General features: G+C 39.8%; 1 protein-coding gene across 2 annotated transcripts in view; it reads right to left on the bottom strand.

Annotated features, from left to right (window-relative positions):
* Positions 1-17,194, bottom strand: part of USP32 (ubiquitin specific peptidase 32) — a 3,310,274-nt gene that overhangs the window by 815,099 nt on the left and 2,477,981 nt on the right. For both annotated transcript variants that reach the window (XM_044054559.1, XM_044054560.1), the window contains exon 22: positions 4,700-4,873. In XM_044054559.1, the coding sequence (XP_043910494.1) occupies positions 4,700-4,873 (174 nt within the window). The remainder of the gene's footprint in view (positions 1-4,699; positions 4,874-17,194) is intronic.

Here is a 17,194-nt window from a genome sequence, read left to right as displayed (position 1 = left end):
ATGTATTTTAAAACCTTATGTGGAGAAAGTAGGTACAATATTAAAAGACTCCAAAGGATTTTTACAGGTTGTGAGTGACTTCCAGCGAAAGCAAATGTATAACAACACCAGTTTGGTCACATTGGATGTGCAAAACCTCTTTACGGTTATTAGTAACAGTTATGGTATACAAGCAGTAGGACAGGTTTTGAAAGACATGGGAGAGGAAGATAGTAAGATCAAATTGATATGCAGACTGTTGTCTGTAGTCCTTGAGAACAATGTCTTCATAGGGGGCAAACAGGCATATAGACAGGCACAGGGGGTAGCAATGGGCACCCCCTGTGCCAATACATATGCAAATTTGGTACTCCTTTACTGGGAGAAAGAAAACATTTTTAACCACAAGGAATGGACACAGCACCTAGGAGCCTACACACGTTTTGTGGACGATGTTTTTATTTTTTGGCAGAGCACTGTAGATGAGGTATATAAGTTTTTAGAATATCTTCACTCTACTACTTCTTTCTTTAGATTTACATTAACTCATTCAGGTGAACAGATAGATTTCTTGGATGTAAGGATAAAACGTACTTTGGAAGGGTTTAGTTCCAGTATTTATAGGAAAGATTGCTGGAAAAACCATCTATTATCGTATGATACTATGCACCCTCGTTTTATGTTTCCTAATATTGTACAGAGCCAAGTCTGTAGAACATCCAGGTTATGCCTGGACGATGAACAATATGATAGAGAAGTAGAGGGGTTAAGAACATATTTTGGTCAGAGAGGCTATAACACAGGCATGGTCAATAAGGTAGTAGACTTCAGTACACAGAAAAGAACCAATAGTTATAAACCATGGTTGAGACAGAGTCAAACAGAAAGGGAAACACATCCAAAAACCAAGAGATCTGATACAGCTAGGCTATATTTTACATACAGTAGTAATATAACTGACATACAGAGTATTGTATGTAAAAATTGGAATATACTGAGAAGTGATGCTAGATTGCAGAATCTGATAGGTACAATGCCTACTTTTGGTTATAGACGAAATAAAAATCTAAAGGATCTATTGTGTGGTGAAAAACTTAGTTCTGGACAGAGATCCCTATTGACTAAGGTAGGAACAGTGCCCTGCGGTATATGTAAGGCTTGCAGCAGCATTAACAAGAACCCCTTTTTTAAACATCCAATAAGTGGTCAGTCTTTTCAGTTTAAAGCAAGAGCCACTTGTAGGACACCCAATGTGGTATATTTGGCCGAGTGCACACAATGTCCAGCCTTTTATGTCGGGATGACGAATAACATGTTAAAGGTTAGGATATTGCAACATCTGTCCTCCATTAGGAACATGGACCAACATAATGCACTCTATAGACATTTGGTGGACAATCCCACACATGTATTTACATTTAAAGCCATTGTAAATGTGTATCTAGGTGTCAGAGGGGGGGATATCAGACTACTTACGGAGACATTTGAATCAAAATGGATTATAACACTATCTGCACATAGGTATCCAGGTCTAAACGAAATGGTACCTTTAAAACCAGCCTTACAAAAAAGGCGGGTAATGTACTGAATTTGGATTGGTTGTTTTAAGATTTAAATTGTGAAGACCTCTGCTGTTTTAACTGTCTGATGAAGGGTTGGAGAACCCGAAAGCGCTTACCATTGTTGGATTTTGTATGTTTTTTATATTAAAGAAGAAAACTTCATAGCTTTGTCTCGCCAATCCTTTTCTTCTTTTTTGTTCATTAACAAAGACATTAGGAACCTCCAAAACACATGGCCCGATCCAGGTCGGCTTTGTTAAGGGCAGATCATGCCTACTAAATCTGGTTGACTTCTTTGAGACAGTCACCAAGGCCATAGACGAGGGAAAGGTGGTTCACACAGCCTACCTTGATCTCGCCAAGGCATTCGACACCATTCCTCACTCGGGTATTATAGAAAAAGTCACCAGCCTAAACATAAACCCCTACTTCACAAGATGGGTTGCCAACTGGCTTACAGACAGAACTCACATGGTAAGAATAGCGGACTCCAGGTCTGACTCTAAACCAGTCACAAGTGGTGTCCTGCAAGGCTGGGTTCTGGGACCCTTACTGTTCGCCATATATTTCTCAGAAGTACAGGCAAACACAGGAGGACTATGGCTAAAATCAAGTTCGCCGATGACTGCAAACTGGGAGCCATAATTGACTCTCCGACTGACACGGACATCCTTCAAAAAGGCCTTACTGAGACAGACACCGGTATCAAAGTCATGGCCTCAAGCTAAATGCCAAAAAATGCATAGTCATCCTGTTTGGGAAAAACAAAACACCCAAGAATTACCACATAGGCGGCAGCCCCCTTAATATATAAGAGGTGATAAGAGATCTGGGGACCCAGGTAGATAGTAATCTCTCCTGTGACAATCATATTGCCAAAGTAGTTAGGAAATCCTTCTATGTGGCCCATCTAATTACTAAAGGGTTCGCATCTAGAAATAAAGAGGTTATAGTGCCCCCCTACTCGTCACTCATCAGACCCATCATAGAGTACTGCCCCATTTGGGATGTACCTCACAAGACACTTCCAATATCTGGAAAGACCACAAAAGCATCTCACCAAGAGGATTACTGGCCTCAAACATATGTCCTATGCAGCCAGACTGAAAAAACTCCGGCTGTACTCAGTGGCATATCGCTTACTCAGAGGTGATCTCTGCCTGACTTACAAAGCCATGTCCAACTCAGAATTGATGGACAGGCTCCACCTAAAGAAATCCAAGTCACTGCGAGCCACGTGCTCTAGTGAGCTAAACCTCGCCACAACAATAAATAGAACATAGAAGGATAAAACAATGTGTGGAGTAAACCACTTCTTCTGACGTTCAAACAAGTAAAATAAGGCAAAATAACAAAATCAGAGAAATGGAACCTGGCAGTCGGATGACAGTTATTCCAATAGTGCTCGAGATGTAAACAATGTCCAAAGAAATGCAAATATTCTCCAAATAGTTGAACAATTTATTGTAAAAAGAAGAGTTAGCGCTTTCACCTATTCAGGCTTCCTCAGACTCAATACATTAATGCTATGCATCATTGACTATATATACACCACCCATAGGCGGGAAGAACAAAATCAATAATGCAATTAAAAAGTGTAATTAATGCTAATTAAAAAGTGTGGTTAAAGAATGGCTGATAATAGAAATTACTACCAACAAAGTAAAACGCTAACTAAAATATAAAATGCAAACAGCAAATACATAAAATTTAAAATGACATCATGTAAAACTTTTACATCAACAAATCTCTTATATAAAATATGGAGAGTGATAAAAATCAATTACTCCATAATATAAACTGCTAAGCCAGTGTATAAAAACATGGGTGCATCAATGCTTATATCAAATATACTCATGCACAGAAACATTACAAACAAAGTAATTATAAAAGCAAGGGAACTAAAGAACAAGTTAAAATCACAATTCCACTGCTCTTGTGAAAAGTGTATGTCACAAATGCTATGGTAAAATATGTTGTATAATCATTTGTGAACCTTCAATCTTCTCATTCTCAAAAAAGGTTTCACAGATACCTTAACATTTAAACCAGGTGGACTGTCAGACCTAAATTTAATTATCCAAAAATTCTCTCTCCTTGAGTCTGAGGAAGCCTGAATAGGTGAAAGTGCTAACTCTTCTTTTTACAATAAATTGTTCAACTATTTGGAGAATATTTGCATTTCTTTGGACATTGTTTACATCTCGAGCACTATTGGAATAACTGTCATCCGACTGCCAGGTTCCATTTCTCCGATTTTGTTATTTTGCCTTAATAAATAGAACATGCTGGAGGGATAGATTCCTGTCACAGAGACTCCCTATGCTTTGGAACAAAATTCCTAACTACATTAGGCAGAGCCCCTCACAAACACTCTTCAAGAGAAGCTTTGACGAGTGGATGGGTAACAGAAAATACACCCTGGGATCACTTCATTGGTTCTGCTTGACAGAGGCTCAGTTAATTAATCAATGGGGCGGCGAAAGCCGACACACTCTGGCTAAGCTTACAAATGCCCTCGGGCAGATAGCCTAGTACCTACCTATGAACCTATACCTGGAATGCTGTGACTGCTGATTTTACACCTTTGTTCACTGTATTGCTAAGCCTGTACACATTCAGCATATGCTCATTGCCAGTCTAGTAGCTAGCCTTGTGGTGGATATTTCACTTTTGTGTATGTCTTCCCTATACTGTACTGACTGGAATTAAAGGTCTGAAATGCTGTACTGACAAAAGCTTTGAAGACATCCTGACTTTCCAGTGTGCTAACTACTACATAATGCAAACTATGTTGCAGAACATGTATACAGCACTTCAAAAAGGCACATATCCTGCTTATAGATATTAAAACAGCACATCCTGAAGTTTTTCACTGCATAAAAAACTGCAGTAATAACATTTATATTCTCACCAAAAGGCACAAAAATGTCACCACTTCTCTGTTTCTGTTTTTAAAAGGGGAAAGACATCAAAGGCATATTCACTATCATACTTAAGGACCTTCTGTAATTAATGAAAAGTTATTTGTAGTCCACATTTTTAACATTTTAACAACTTAAATAAAAAAACATAAGATATATATTGCATCATCATTTCAGCATTTTATTTTTACTATAACGGATGCTAAAATATACAGTTCAGGGTGTGGAACAAACCTCAGTTGCTACTTCCCAGTCTGAGCGACCATCACTGTCTTTCAGTTCCACATATGGTTTGTCATGAACCCTGTTGAGGTCCTCATGAAGACCATCCAATAAAAATGCCAGAAGCTCCTGGGAGTCTTGCTGTTGGAACCCATTAAATCTGGGAGCATATTTTGCAATTGTCCACTAAAATACAACAAAATGCACAAGAAGTTATTAATCACCAACATCAATAATACTGCACTAATAATTATGAAACTTTTATGTAGCAAATGATGCTATTGTGCTCACAAATATACTTGAAAGATGTATTTTTCCTTTATGTAACAACAAATATCACCCAAGTACATTCTCATCTTTGTCAGGTTTGCACTAATATTATGTAATTTCCTACTTTTTATCAAGCAAATATTATAAAAAAAAGGCCTGTTTCATTTGCAATGTTTTCCAAAATGCATCTAGTTCAGCTTTGGATTAAATAACTCCCACTAATGGCATCATGACTTCCATCAGAATAAGAATGTCTGGTCATGAATCTATAACAGTATGAGGTTAGCAGAAAAGACATATGTTACTAATAACCAAAGTGTGTCAAAATCCTGAAAATACACTGACTGGTTGCATTACCTCATAAAATACAACTGGTAGAACAATGATGGAAGCGTTTGCTGAACTACTTACTATCCTTTGCAAAAACACGCAGGAGTGTCAAACCACTACAATAGACTAATATAATCTAAGCACAAGTAACAAGCAAAGCTTTTTGGCACATGTCCATTCTCAATGCATTATTTAAAATATCATCAAACAGACTAAAAAACAATCACAATGACACAATTGACAAATCACACTGCATCATACAATGAACATTGAGCCATGAATGTTGAGCCATCAACATTAACAAGTAAAATGTCAAGCATGTATAAAAACATAACAATCATTTATTTTTTACTACTTTATTTTTACTTATTTATTTATCATTTGTTAACCAGGAAAGTCCGACTTGGAACAACAACAATTTATAGTGGAGGCCCAGGGAGAAATGCTCCAGACACATGTCTTTGTAACGTGGGAGGAAACAGCACCAGGAGGAAACCACATGAACACAGGGAGGACATGCAGACTCCACACAGAAGGCACTCAAGCCAAGAATCGAACCGGGGAACCTCTTGCTGTGAGGCGACAATGCTACCACTGCACCATTCATTCATCTATGTATAACAAACGAACATTCCATTGCTTACGTCAACTTTGCCTCTTTTTTAACATTGGATTAATATTTTGAGTCCAGATGGATAACCCACACATAACAGAGTAACCCTTTGTATTCTGCTGCTATCATCTGTAGCTCACCCATCTTTTTTCTAAATAAAACAGATGCTACAAATAAAGTGATTATCCCACCAAAGAGTACACCAAATGAGATGGTGGTTAGGGACATAAATTACATGAGGAAGGAACAACAGTAAAACTTTTAATTATGTTACTGTAATAAAGACAGCGTGAACTCCTTGACAAAAAACACAAGGTTAAGCGCTAGGGCCTTATCCTGTTTGGCATCTACTTCTCTGAAGTAAAAACCAACACAAAAGAGCTCTGACTGACTATGTTTACAGGTGACTGCAAGCTAGGGGGAGTCATTGAAACTGCAAATGACTTAGCCATTTTGCAAAAATGTTTGCGCCAAATAAACTGGTGCCAAAATACAGACTGAAACTAAATGTTAAAAAATGTATAATCATATCCTTTGGGAAGTCATCTACCCCAAGGAAATACCACACTGACAAGTCACCTTTAAGAGTTGACCCAGTTGCTCAGGATTCTGGAACTTATGTGGACAGTGACCTAACTTTCAACCATGTGTCCACTGTTGTAAGAAAGGCCTTCTGTACTGTGCAACTTATAAACAAAGGGATTGTGTCATGATCTAGGGATGTCATTGCCCTCCTTTACTCAGCCCTCATTAGGCGAATCATTGAGTATAATGCCCACTTTGGGATGTACTTGTCCAGACATATGCAACAACTGAAACGCCCACAGAGATACCCTACTAAAAGGATACAAAGCCTAAAGAATATGTCCTACACGGATTGACTCAATGCTCTGTCACTGTTCTCAGTATCCTACAAACTTGTTAACAGATGATGTGTGTCTGGCATACAAGGCATCTTCCAACCTAATACTGATGGACCTACTGCACATCAGTAAGTCAAATGACATCCGAAATACTCTTGTCAAAGGATCTAAACCTCTTCTACAACATCAATAAAATTTTTTGGAGGAAGACGTGTGCAGAGGACAGACTCTCCATTCATGTAAAACAAAGTTCATCCCTGTCCATATTCAGAAACAACTTGGATCTATGGAAGGGTAAAAGAAATATGTATCACAGGACTGCCCTCTTTACTACTAATGGACAGAGGCAGCTCCTAAATGCTTTATCTCATGCATGGGTACCCAAAATTATCTATGGTGTGATCTCAGTTACACTCACTGGGAGTAACATATAATTATTGACCATGGGATGGATAAGGCCAATCTACCACTAAACAGGATAGATTAATTCAAGCATCAAAAGGGAAATTAGCTAGGCTTAAAACGGCACACAAGGGCAGCAAGCCTATTACTTACCTATGAATCTATAAAATGAGAAAATGCACAAACCTGATTTTTCCAGTCATATTTTCTTTTTGAAAAAATCAAACATGTTCCCATTATGACCACAATCCGATGAATGTGTAATGGAACACACTGCTCGTACAACAGGATAGTAAAACGATTATTTAATAGTCCACACAATAAAACAACCAGGTTAAGCGCTTTCAACCGTTAAAACACAGTCTTCCTCAGAACAATTAATAAAACAAAGTGAACCAATTTATTTGGGAAATTATAGCATGATGAAGGGTAAACAGAAAGAGAATGCATTTAAAGAAAGAGTATGTGTCCTTACATATACACCTTTTACGCACATCATTACAGAAATTCTTGCCAGACATTGGGAATTGCTGGCAGTACTAGATTCAGATGAGATTTTAGGGAAAGCACCTAAACATGTATATAAGACTGCCCCCAATGTAAAAAACTTGCTGGAAAGGGCTAGTATTAACAAAGGAATTATGTCAGGATTTGACAAAAGAGGAACAACAAAGTGTGGTAGGTGCAAACAATGTAGATTTATCAACCAGGCCAAGGGCTTTAGGCTTAATGACATCAATCGCACCTACATCAAGGGTCTAAAGGGAAACTGTGAAACTAAGGGTGTGGTGTATGTGGCACTTTGTAAAACATGCAATGCCCACTATATAGGGAAAACAGAGAGGCAGCTTAAGAAACGACTGTATGAACATCAATACAGGATACAAAAAGGCGATAATAAGAACGCATTATTTAGACACATAAATGAAAAAGGTAGTGACCACAGTTTTCATTTTTGTATTATTGATCAGGTTCACATTTCCCCCTTTGGAGGTAATTGGAAAAATGAACTTGCACTCAAAGAAAGCAGATGGCAGATAATAACTGATGCAACTCGAAAACCGGGTTTGAACGATTACATCAGCATTAAACCCTTTTTATTATACTCATGATGTTTCAACCATGAGTTTTTTCTGCCATCTCTTATAGGATCCTTTTGGGTGCCCACTAAGTTTAGCTATACATACATAAGACAGTTGGTTTTTTTAGCTCTTTAGTTTTTTCAGCTCTTCAGTTTATAGTTCAATGATTTAGAATATTCCCCTATTCATTGCTTATCATGTAAATGCTATAACTTTTTAACTTGTTTTGGACAGCCCAGTACGTAGCACATATGTATATTTCTTGGTATCATATATATTCATTCTTGTTTTTGAATGATAAGTGTGCAATTCAAACAAAACATAAAGTGAGTTCAATGTACAACATGTCTTTAAATATTTTGGCGGGCTACTGAATTAGGAGATGCCATTCAATTATTCAATTATTTTGTTTAGAAAGATATAAAATGGTTCACTTTGTTTTATTAATTGTTCTGAGGAAGACTGTGTTTTAACGGTTGAAAGCGCTTAACCTGGTTGTTTTATTGTGTGGACTATTAAATAATCGTTTTACTATCCTGTTGTACGAGCAGTGTGTTCCATTACACATTCATCGGATTGTGGTCTACAGTTGTTGGTGCTTTTATTTTGTTACTCAGTATTGTTTCTCCATGATGGATGTTTCAGTGGAACTTGGTACTGCCATCTCGTACAAGGATGACGTCGACACCTTAAGGGCAGACATGTCCGCCTTAAAGAATGAAGTGCAACGACTAACGGAATTGGTTACTGGGCTGGTAACCACTATTCACAACAAAGTAAGTCTCAGTAATGAGATTGAGGGTTCGCAAAGGGATGCCGCTGGAAATTGTAGTCCGGACAGACTGGAAGGCACCAAACGCAAAGCTGGGATGGTAGCGTCATCACCGGAACAGTTAGTGGTGAACGCATTGCGTACTCCGGACTGCGTGTTTCCGAGAGGCTTGAGGGACACGGATAGTGCCTTAGACGATAACCGTAACAGTGGTACAACTAACATTGATTTGCCCATCAGAGATAAAATCACATATGATATGGGCCTTGATTTATTCATGCAGGAAGACGATAATTTTAACAACGAAAGGGTGCAGAATTTTTCTGAACAAGACTTCACGTTTGATTTTAGTGTTAGTAAAGCACGACGAGAGAAATTCATTGCTGGAGCTCGACCTAAGGATTGTTGTGGGACTAAGACATATGGACATGACAAAACCAAGAGTACACATGTCTCGAAAGGTATTACAACTCAGACTGTTACCCACAATTTATCTAGCGTGTGTTGTAAAAATGTTTATAGTAAATCAGAGAACATGGGTCATGCACACAAGACTGTATCTAGTAACAATCATGTTTGTGCACATGTAGAAACTAACAAAAATGTTTTAATTGAGCAGTTTTTGGATGATAATTCTGATTATTTTGATAAGCAAGGGGAGTACATATGTAAATCTAGAACCAAAGCTAGTAAACCCATTGAGACAGAATCTTCTGTTAGAGAGTTAATCTATGATTTTGGACGCAAATTAGTGGCTATCAAAAACACCAAGATTGATTGTAGCTATTTAACTAAATGTCTTGAGCTCAAAATTGTACCTAAGGGTTTGAGATTTTTCAAACTCCCTTTGGGTATAGAGTATGGGGCAGATGTTATTCAGGAATTTAATGAATTATTCGATGGCTTTGGAGCCGCACACATTAAATCGTTGATCAAATATAACGATGTAAAGTTGGGTAGATTAACCAAGGAAGTTGAAAGTATGAATATTACTATCACGAATCATACAGATTTCGATCAGTGGAGGGAGCTATATAAAAAACAATACACAGTGGCAGATCAGAAAACATCAAGTATTGTTGAGAGGAAACATAACAAAATCTCACGTGATTTAGATTCCTACAAGAACAATAGGGCCTATATTTGGCCGGCTAATAGGAAAGTGGACAACATTCAATGTATGCGACACACTAGGAGGAATCTGTCCAAAAGTGGATTTGGAGAGGAAAATTTTCAGGGGGGGGGGATTTTTTCCAGCAAGAAATCACCAGAGGTATTAAAGATGAAACAGGTTGAGTCGCTAGATATAAGCATGGGGGGGAAAGTTTGTTACAGTGGGAAACCAACTGAGGACCCGACGCACACAAGGGTCAATCTTTCCCCCATGCTTACTGGTTCTACACATGTGAGATTGTCTCTTGCCACACCACACACTCTATGTATACCCTATTATGGAAGTATTACTAGCAACAACAGTGTGGAGGATAGTTCCCCCCATACCAACAAGTTAAACATCAGGGGGGGGAGTACAACTGATAACCCTGACATCACCATCAGTATTGAAAATCAACTACCTACCATCACTGTGTGTGAAGGGTTCAAACTTTACAACTACACTGATTTAGCTATTGAACTTGACTTTGTCAAATTATTGAGTAAGGGGATGAAGTTCATTCCTATGACTGGGATGAATTTAGTGGACAACATCAAAGAAGTGAAGATGTATTGTAGAAGGCTTAACCTTGCAGTGTTATTCGACAAACAAGGGGATACCATATCCCATCAGACTAGTAGAGGAATTGGTATAGCAGGTACAGAGCTGAAGAAGGTTAGCACATACATACCAGCAAGTAACCCCGCAATAGCCAATTTCGAAAAAATGGTATGTAATGATATTTACCATCTACACAGGAACATCACAAAAGATAGGATCACATACGACAACAATCTCACTTTGACAGAGAGGGAATGCCTAAGGAAGTTTATGGGCAACAGAGACATCAGAATCATGAAGCCCGACAAAGGAGGAGGGGTTGTAGTCTTTTACACCACCGAGTACAATTATGTCATCCATCATCTCCTACACGAGTCAGGTAATTATGAGAGCATATCCTTGAACCAAATTTCCATTGGATTCAACAGGATCGACTTGTGTTTGGAGGAGTACTTGATTGATAATAGGATTACCAATGATACCTACACCTTCTTGAAGACAGATCATCCTATTTTGGGCAAGATGGTGGGGATACCCAAGATCCACAAAAGTTTAGAACATCCTCCGTTTCGGCCCATTGTATCAGGATCTAGATCCAAGACTTTCAAGATAGGTCAGTTGATTGACCGATGGCTGAAGAATATTTATGAATCCATCCCCCATATTATGAAAGATTCTTGGAGATTTTTGGGTGATTTAACCAGCGACAAATGGAAGGAACACAACATCTTCCTCACTATTGACATCAAAGATTTGTTTTCCAGCATACCCAAAGAACAAGGATTGGATTTTTTCGCCAGCAGCCTACGTAAACATTCAGGCTTTACTTGGGACAAGATCAATTTGATCTGTGATATGATGGGGCTGGTGTTGGATTACAACTTCGTGGCATTTCAGGGAGAATTTTTCAGGCAGACCAAGGGTGTTGCTATGGGGGCAGCTTGTGCCCCCATGTACACCAACCTGGTCATGTTAGAATGGGAATCGAGATTCGTGTTCAACAGCCAATATGATTCAGACATCACCTATTATGTTCGATATCTGGATGATATCTTTATCATATGGAATGCATCAGTGGCTAGGTTGGATGAATTTATGAACTATCTTAATTCAACTACAGATTTTCTAACGTTCACTCACAATTATCACTGTGAAGAAATATCCTATTTAGATACACTTATTAGCCACAATTCTGAGGGCTTCACATCCAGAGTATACAGGAAGCCTACCTTTTCGAACGATTACATTCATTATACTAGCAATCATCCCCCTCACGTCTTCAGGAACATCATCAAGGGCCAAAGCATCAGAGTAGCAAGGATGTCGTCAACTAGGGATCTTATGATGACAGAACTTACTACTTTGAAAAAACTGTTTTTGGACCGTGGATACCCTGGTAGGATGGTAACGGAGGTGATCAACCAGGTATCGAGTCAGTGGGGATTGAAATATACGCCCATTTTGGGAAATTATAGCATGATGAAGGGTAAACAGAAAGAGAATGCATTTAAAGAAAGAGTATGTGTTCTTACATATACACCTTTTACGCACATCATTACAGAAATTCTTGCCAGACATTGGGAATTGCTGGCAGTACTAGATTCAGATGAGATTTTAGGGAAAGCACCTAAACATGTATATAAGACTGCCCCCAATGTAAAAAACTTGCTGGAAAGGGCTAGTATTAACAAAGGAATTATGTCAGGATTTGACAAAAGAGGAACAACAAAGTGTGGTAGGTGCAAACAATGTAGATTTATCAACCAGGCCAAGGGCTTTAGGCTTAATGACATCAATCGCACCTACATCAAGGGTCTAAAGGAAACTGTGAAACTAAGGGTGTGGTGTATGTGGCACTTTGTAAAACATGCAATGCCCACTATATAGGGAAAACAGAGAGGCAGCTTAAGAAACGACTGTATGAACATCAATACAGGATACAAAAAGGCGATAATAAGAACGCATTATTTAGACACATAAATGAAAAAGGTAGTGACCACAGTTTTCATTTTTGTATTATTGATCAGGTTCACATTTCCCCCTTTGGAGGTAATTGGAAAAATGAACTTGCACTCAAAGAAAGCAGATGGCAGATAATAACTGATGCAACTCGAAAACCGGGTTTGAACGATTACATCAGCATTAAACCCTTTTTATTATACTCATGATGTTTCAACCATGAGTTTTTTCTGCCATCTCTTATAGGATCCTTTTGGGTGCCCACTAAGTTTAGCTATACATACATAAGACAGTTGGTTTTTTTAGCTCTTTAGTTTTTTCAGCTCTTCAGTTTATAGTTCAATGATTTAGAATATTCCCCTATTCATTGCTTATCATGTAAATGCTATAACTTTTTAACTTGTTTTGGACAGCCCAGTACGTAGCACATATGTATATTTCTTGGTATCATATATATTCATTCTTGTTTTTGAATGATAAGTGTGCAATTCAAACAAAACATAAAGTGAGTTCAATGTACAACATGTCTTTAAATATTTTGGCGGGCTACTGAATTAGGAGATGCCATTCAATTATTCAATTATTTTGTTTAGCAAGATATAAAATGGTTCACTTTGTTTTATTAATTGTTCTGAGGAAGACTGTGTTTTAACGGTTGAAAGCGCTTAACCTGGTTGTTTTATTGTGTGGACTATTAAATAATCGTTTTACTATCCTGTTGTACGAGCAGTGTGTTCCATTACACATTCATCGGATTGTGGTCTACAGTTGTTGGTGCTTTTATTATGTTCCCATTATGAGGCATATTAATGAATGTACTGTAAATGGCTGCTGATGGTATATGGGACAGGATGTTTGCAGCACATAATAATGGAATGCATCTTAAAGTATAAAATGTAGTGCGGAGTGCACATGAATGTTAAAAATCTAATGATCAAACAACTAGTGAACTTCCAGACACATGATAATTTTTTCTCTCAAAATCAGGAAAAGTAGGAATCCCCACCACTCACCTACACAAGAAAGGGTCAAAGGCTGAAGTGTCATCATTTTCTTCTTCCACAAAATGGACCACTTTATACTACTTTCAATGTGCTCTGAATGACTAAGAGAACTGTCTGAGCAGGTCAAAACATATGTTATTCACAGGTGGATTAATAGTGGTTGGTCTTGTCAGTTTGCTTTAGACAGGCTTATCATGAGCTGCACAGTGAATCAGAGAACTAAGACAGCTCCTTCAGTTCATAGGTTCATACTAGGCTATCTGCCCTAGGGCATTTATAAGCCTAGCCAGAGTGTGTTTGGCTTTCACCACCCATTTTAAATTAATTTTGCTATGCCCTTTTTCGAGGTTAGTATACTGTGCCTATGTCTAACTGTGACACAGAAGTGATACCCGGGGTAAACCTACGATCTCCCATCCACTCATCAAGATTCCTCTTGAAGAGAGTCAATGAGGGACTCTGCCTAACCTGGACTGGGATTTTATTCCAGAGTGAAGGGAGCCTCTGGGTTATGAATCTGTCCCTCCAGCATGTCCTATTTATTTCAGTGCTGAGGTTAAAGTCTCTCGAGCGCGTAGCTCAATGGGATTTGGATTTTCTGAGGTGCAACATGTCCATTAACTCCGGGTTGGACATGGCTTTATACGTCAGGCACAGATCGCCTCTGAGCAGGGGGTATGCCACTGAGTAGAGCTGGAGTTTCTTTAACCGGGCAGCATATGGCATCTGTTTGAGCCCTTTGATCCTCTTGGTGAGGTACTTTTGGGGTCTTTCCAGTTGCTGCAGGTGTCTGGTAAGGTACATCCCAAAAGGGGCATTGTACTCAATTATGGGCCTGATGAGGGATGAGTAAAGAGGCACGATGACCTCCCCTGATCTAGATGTGAATCCCTTCATGATTAGGTGGGCTATATAAAATGTTTTTCTAACCACTTTGGCCACGTGGTTGTCAAATGAGAGATTGCTATCAACTTGGGTCCCCAGGTCCCTAATTACATGCATATGACTTAACAGAGACCTAGGCAACTCAAGTTCACCTAGCCACTCAGATATCTGCTGAAACTGGTATGGGGAGAAAGTACAGTTGTGTACACTTACCATAAATGCAGATGTTCGAGTGTATTCACTGTTGCAGTCATTACATTTGGGTTATCCACTTGCAGTAGCCCTCAGTCTGCCTGATTATCAAAGTCTTGGGTCCTGCGTCGGCTGCTGTCTCATCTTCTGTGACGTCAGGTAGTCAGGGGTATAAAGCATACAGCCGACGCCATTACATCAGTTTTTCTTGCCCCAGATGTCAGGTGCCCCCTTAATGGGAAGCAATTATATATATATCTATCTACATATATATATATATATGGGTCTCCTTCTAATGCCCGAAACGCCGTTTCGCCGACAGGGAAATAACCGACGCCAGAAACCCGACAACGCAGTTGACCGACACGCTCGAATCCCGACAGACGGAAGACCGACAAGGGGAATGTGTAAGCGCGACCTGGTAAGTATGCGATAGTGAGGGATGTAGGAGTAGGGAGCGGACAGGTAAGTGTTGAATACTCAGGGATGTAGGGTTAGGGTGTGTGATAGGTGAGTGTGCGGTAGTGTCGGAGCTTGGGGTTTGGGGTGTGTAAGTGAGTTAGGGTTAGGGTGCAGGTAGGGAGTGTGCGGTAGTGTCGGAGCTTGGGGTTTGGGGTGTGTAAGTGAGTTAGGGTTAGGGTGCAGGTAGGGAGTGTGCGGTAGTGTCGGAGCTTGGGGTTTGGGGTGTGTAAGTGAGTTAGGGTTAGGGTGCAGGTAGGGAGTGTGTGCGGTAGTGTCGGACCTTAGGGTTAGGGTTTGGGTTAGGGCTAGTGGATATGTGTTGTAGTGTACTGTGTTGTTGACGTGTAGTGTGTCGGTGTTATGGTGTTCGGTGTTTCGCGTTGTCGGGTTTGTGTGTTGTCGGGTTTCTGGCGTCGGTTATTTCCCTGTCGGCGAATCGGCGTTTCGGGCATTAGAAGTAGACCCATATATATATATACATATACATATACAAGGTTATACCTCCAACAAAAAAAGCATACACCAAAAAGCTTTTAAGTATAGTAAAGGAGAACAGAGGTATAGCCAAAAGAAGTCAGGGGGCTGGTGGGAGGGTAACTAGGACTGCAACAGTGAATACACTCGAACATTTACATTTATGGTAAGTGTACACAACTGTACTATGTTCTTCGTGTTTCACTGTTGCAGTCATTACATTTGGGTAGATTCCCAAAGCTAAAGATGGGAGGAGGAATTTAGATAGCATTAGGACCAGCTATAAGGCCCTGTAAGACTGCAGTAACAAAGCCAGCTCTGGATTTAGAGAAAATTGGCAAATGGTAATGCTTGGTGAAAGTACGCACAGAACTCCAGATAGCAGCTTCTAGGATGTCTCTGGTAGGGATACCTCTGAGAATGGCTGTAGAGGTAGATGCAGCCCTGGTTGAATGGGGTCTAATCCCCTGCAGGATAGGTTTTCCATTGTGCTTATAGCAGAACTGAATGCAATGGCCTATCCATTTAGAAATGGTTGGCTTTGAAATAGCCTTCCCCTCTGCCCCTGCAGCAAATGCCACCAGCAGTTCAGATTTTCTTTGAGGTTTAGTCCCAAGTAAAATCTAAGTTGTCTGTGCACATCTAAGGAGTGCAGTATCCATTCTACTTTGATCTGTAGATTAGAAAAGAAGGTTGGCAAATGACTGGACTGATTAAGAACCACACAGGATACCACCTGGGGCATGAAAGAGGGATTAGTCCTGAGGGACACCCTGTCCGCATGAAAGATGATAAAAGGCTCCACTGCCATAAGGGCCTGTAATTCAGATGCCCTTCTTGCTGAAGTGATTGCTAAAAGGAAAGCCGTTTTCCAAGAAAGGAATTTTAACTCTGCAGTTGCAGCTGACTCAAAAAGAGGAAGAGCGAGTTTTTCCAATACAAAGTTAAGGTCCTGGGCTGGAGTTGCGGCTCTCCTGGGTGGTCTTAAGTTTTTGGCCCCTCTAAGGAACTGCTTGAGCAGTGGATGAGAAAAGAGGGGTGGTTCTGTGTTGTAATGAGCTGAAATGGCTGAGGCATGAATTTTGATGGAGGAAAAAGAAAGGCCCTTGTGAAGCATCTCAGTTAAGTATTGAAGAATCTGAGGTAAATTGGGCGCTGCTGGGGCCATCCCTTGAGTCTGGTTCCAGGCACAGAATCTTTTCCATTTTTCAGCATAAGATTTTCTAGTACTAGGCCTCCTTGCCTCCAAAATGACATCCAACACTTGTTTACTGAGGGATGGTAATGGAGAGATTAGGTGGTTAGCCAAGCTGCCAGGTTCAGGGTTTGAAGCTGGGGTTTAGAATCTGGCTCTCCTGCTGAGACAGCAGGGTATGCGTCTGAAGCAGGTGCCATGGGGCCAGCTGTGACACACTGCACAAGAGGGGGTACACACCAGTGTTGGTGTGGTCAGTCTGGTGCAATCAATATCATCCTTGGTTTGTC

This window comes from Protopterus annectens, chromosome 13.part0 (genome assembly GCF_019279795.1).
Source record: "Protopterus annectens isolate FY-2018-M chromosome 13.part0, PAN1.0, whole genome shotgun sequence".
Lineage (NCBI taxonomy): Eukaryota > Metazoa > Chordata > Ceratodontiformes > Protopteridae > Protopterus > Protopterus annectens.
This window is presented reverse-complemented; position numbering and strand designations above follow the sequence as displayed.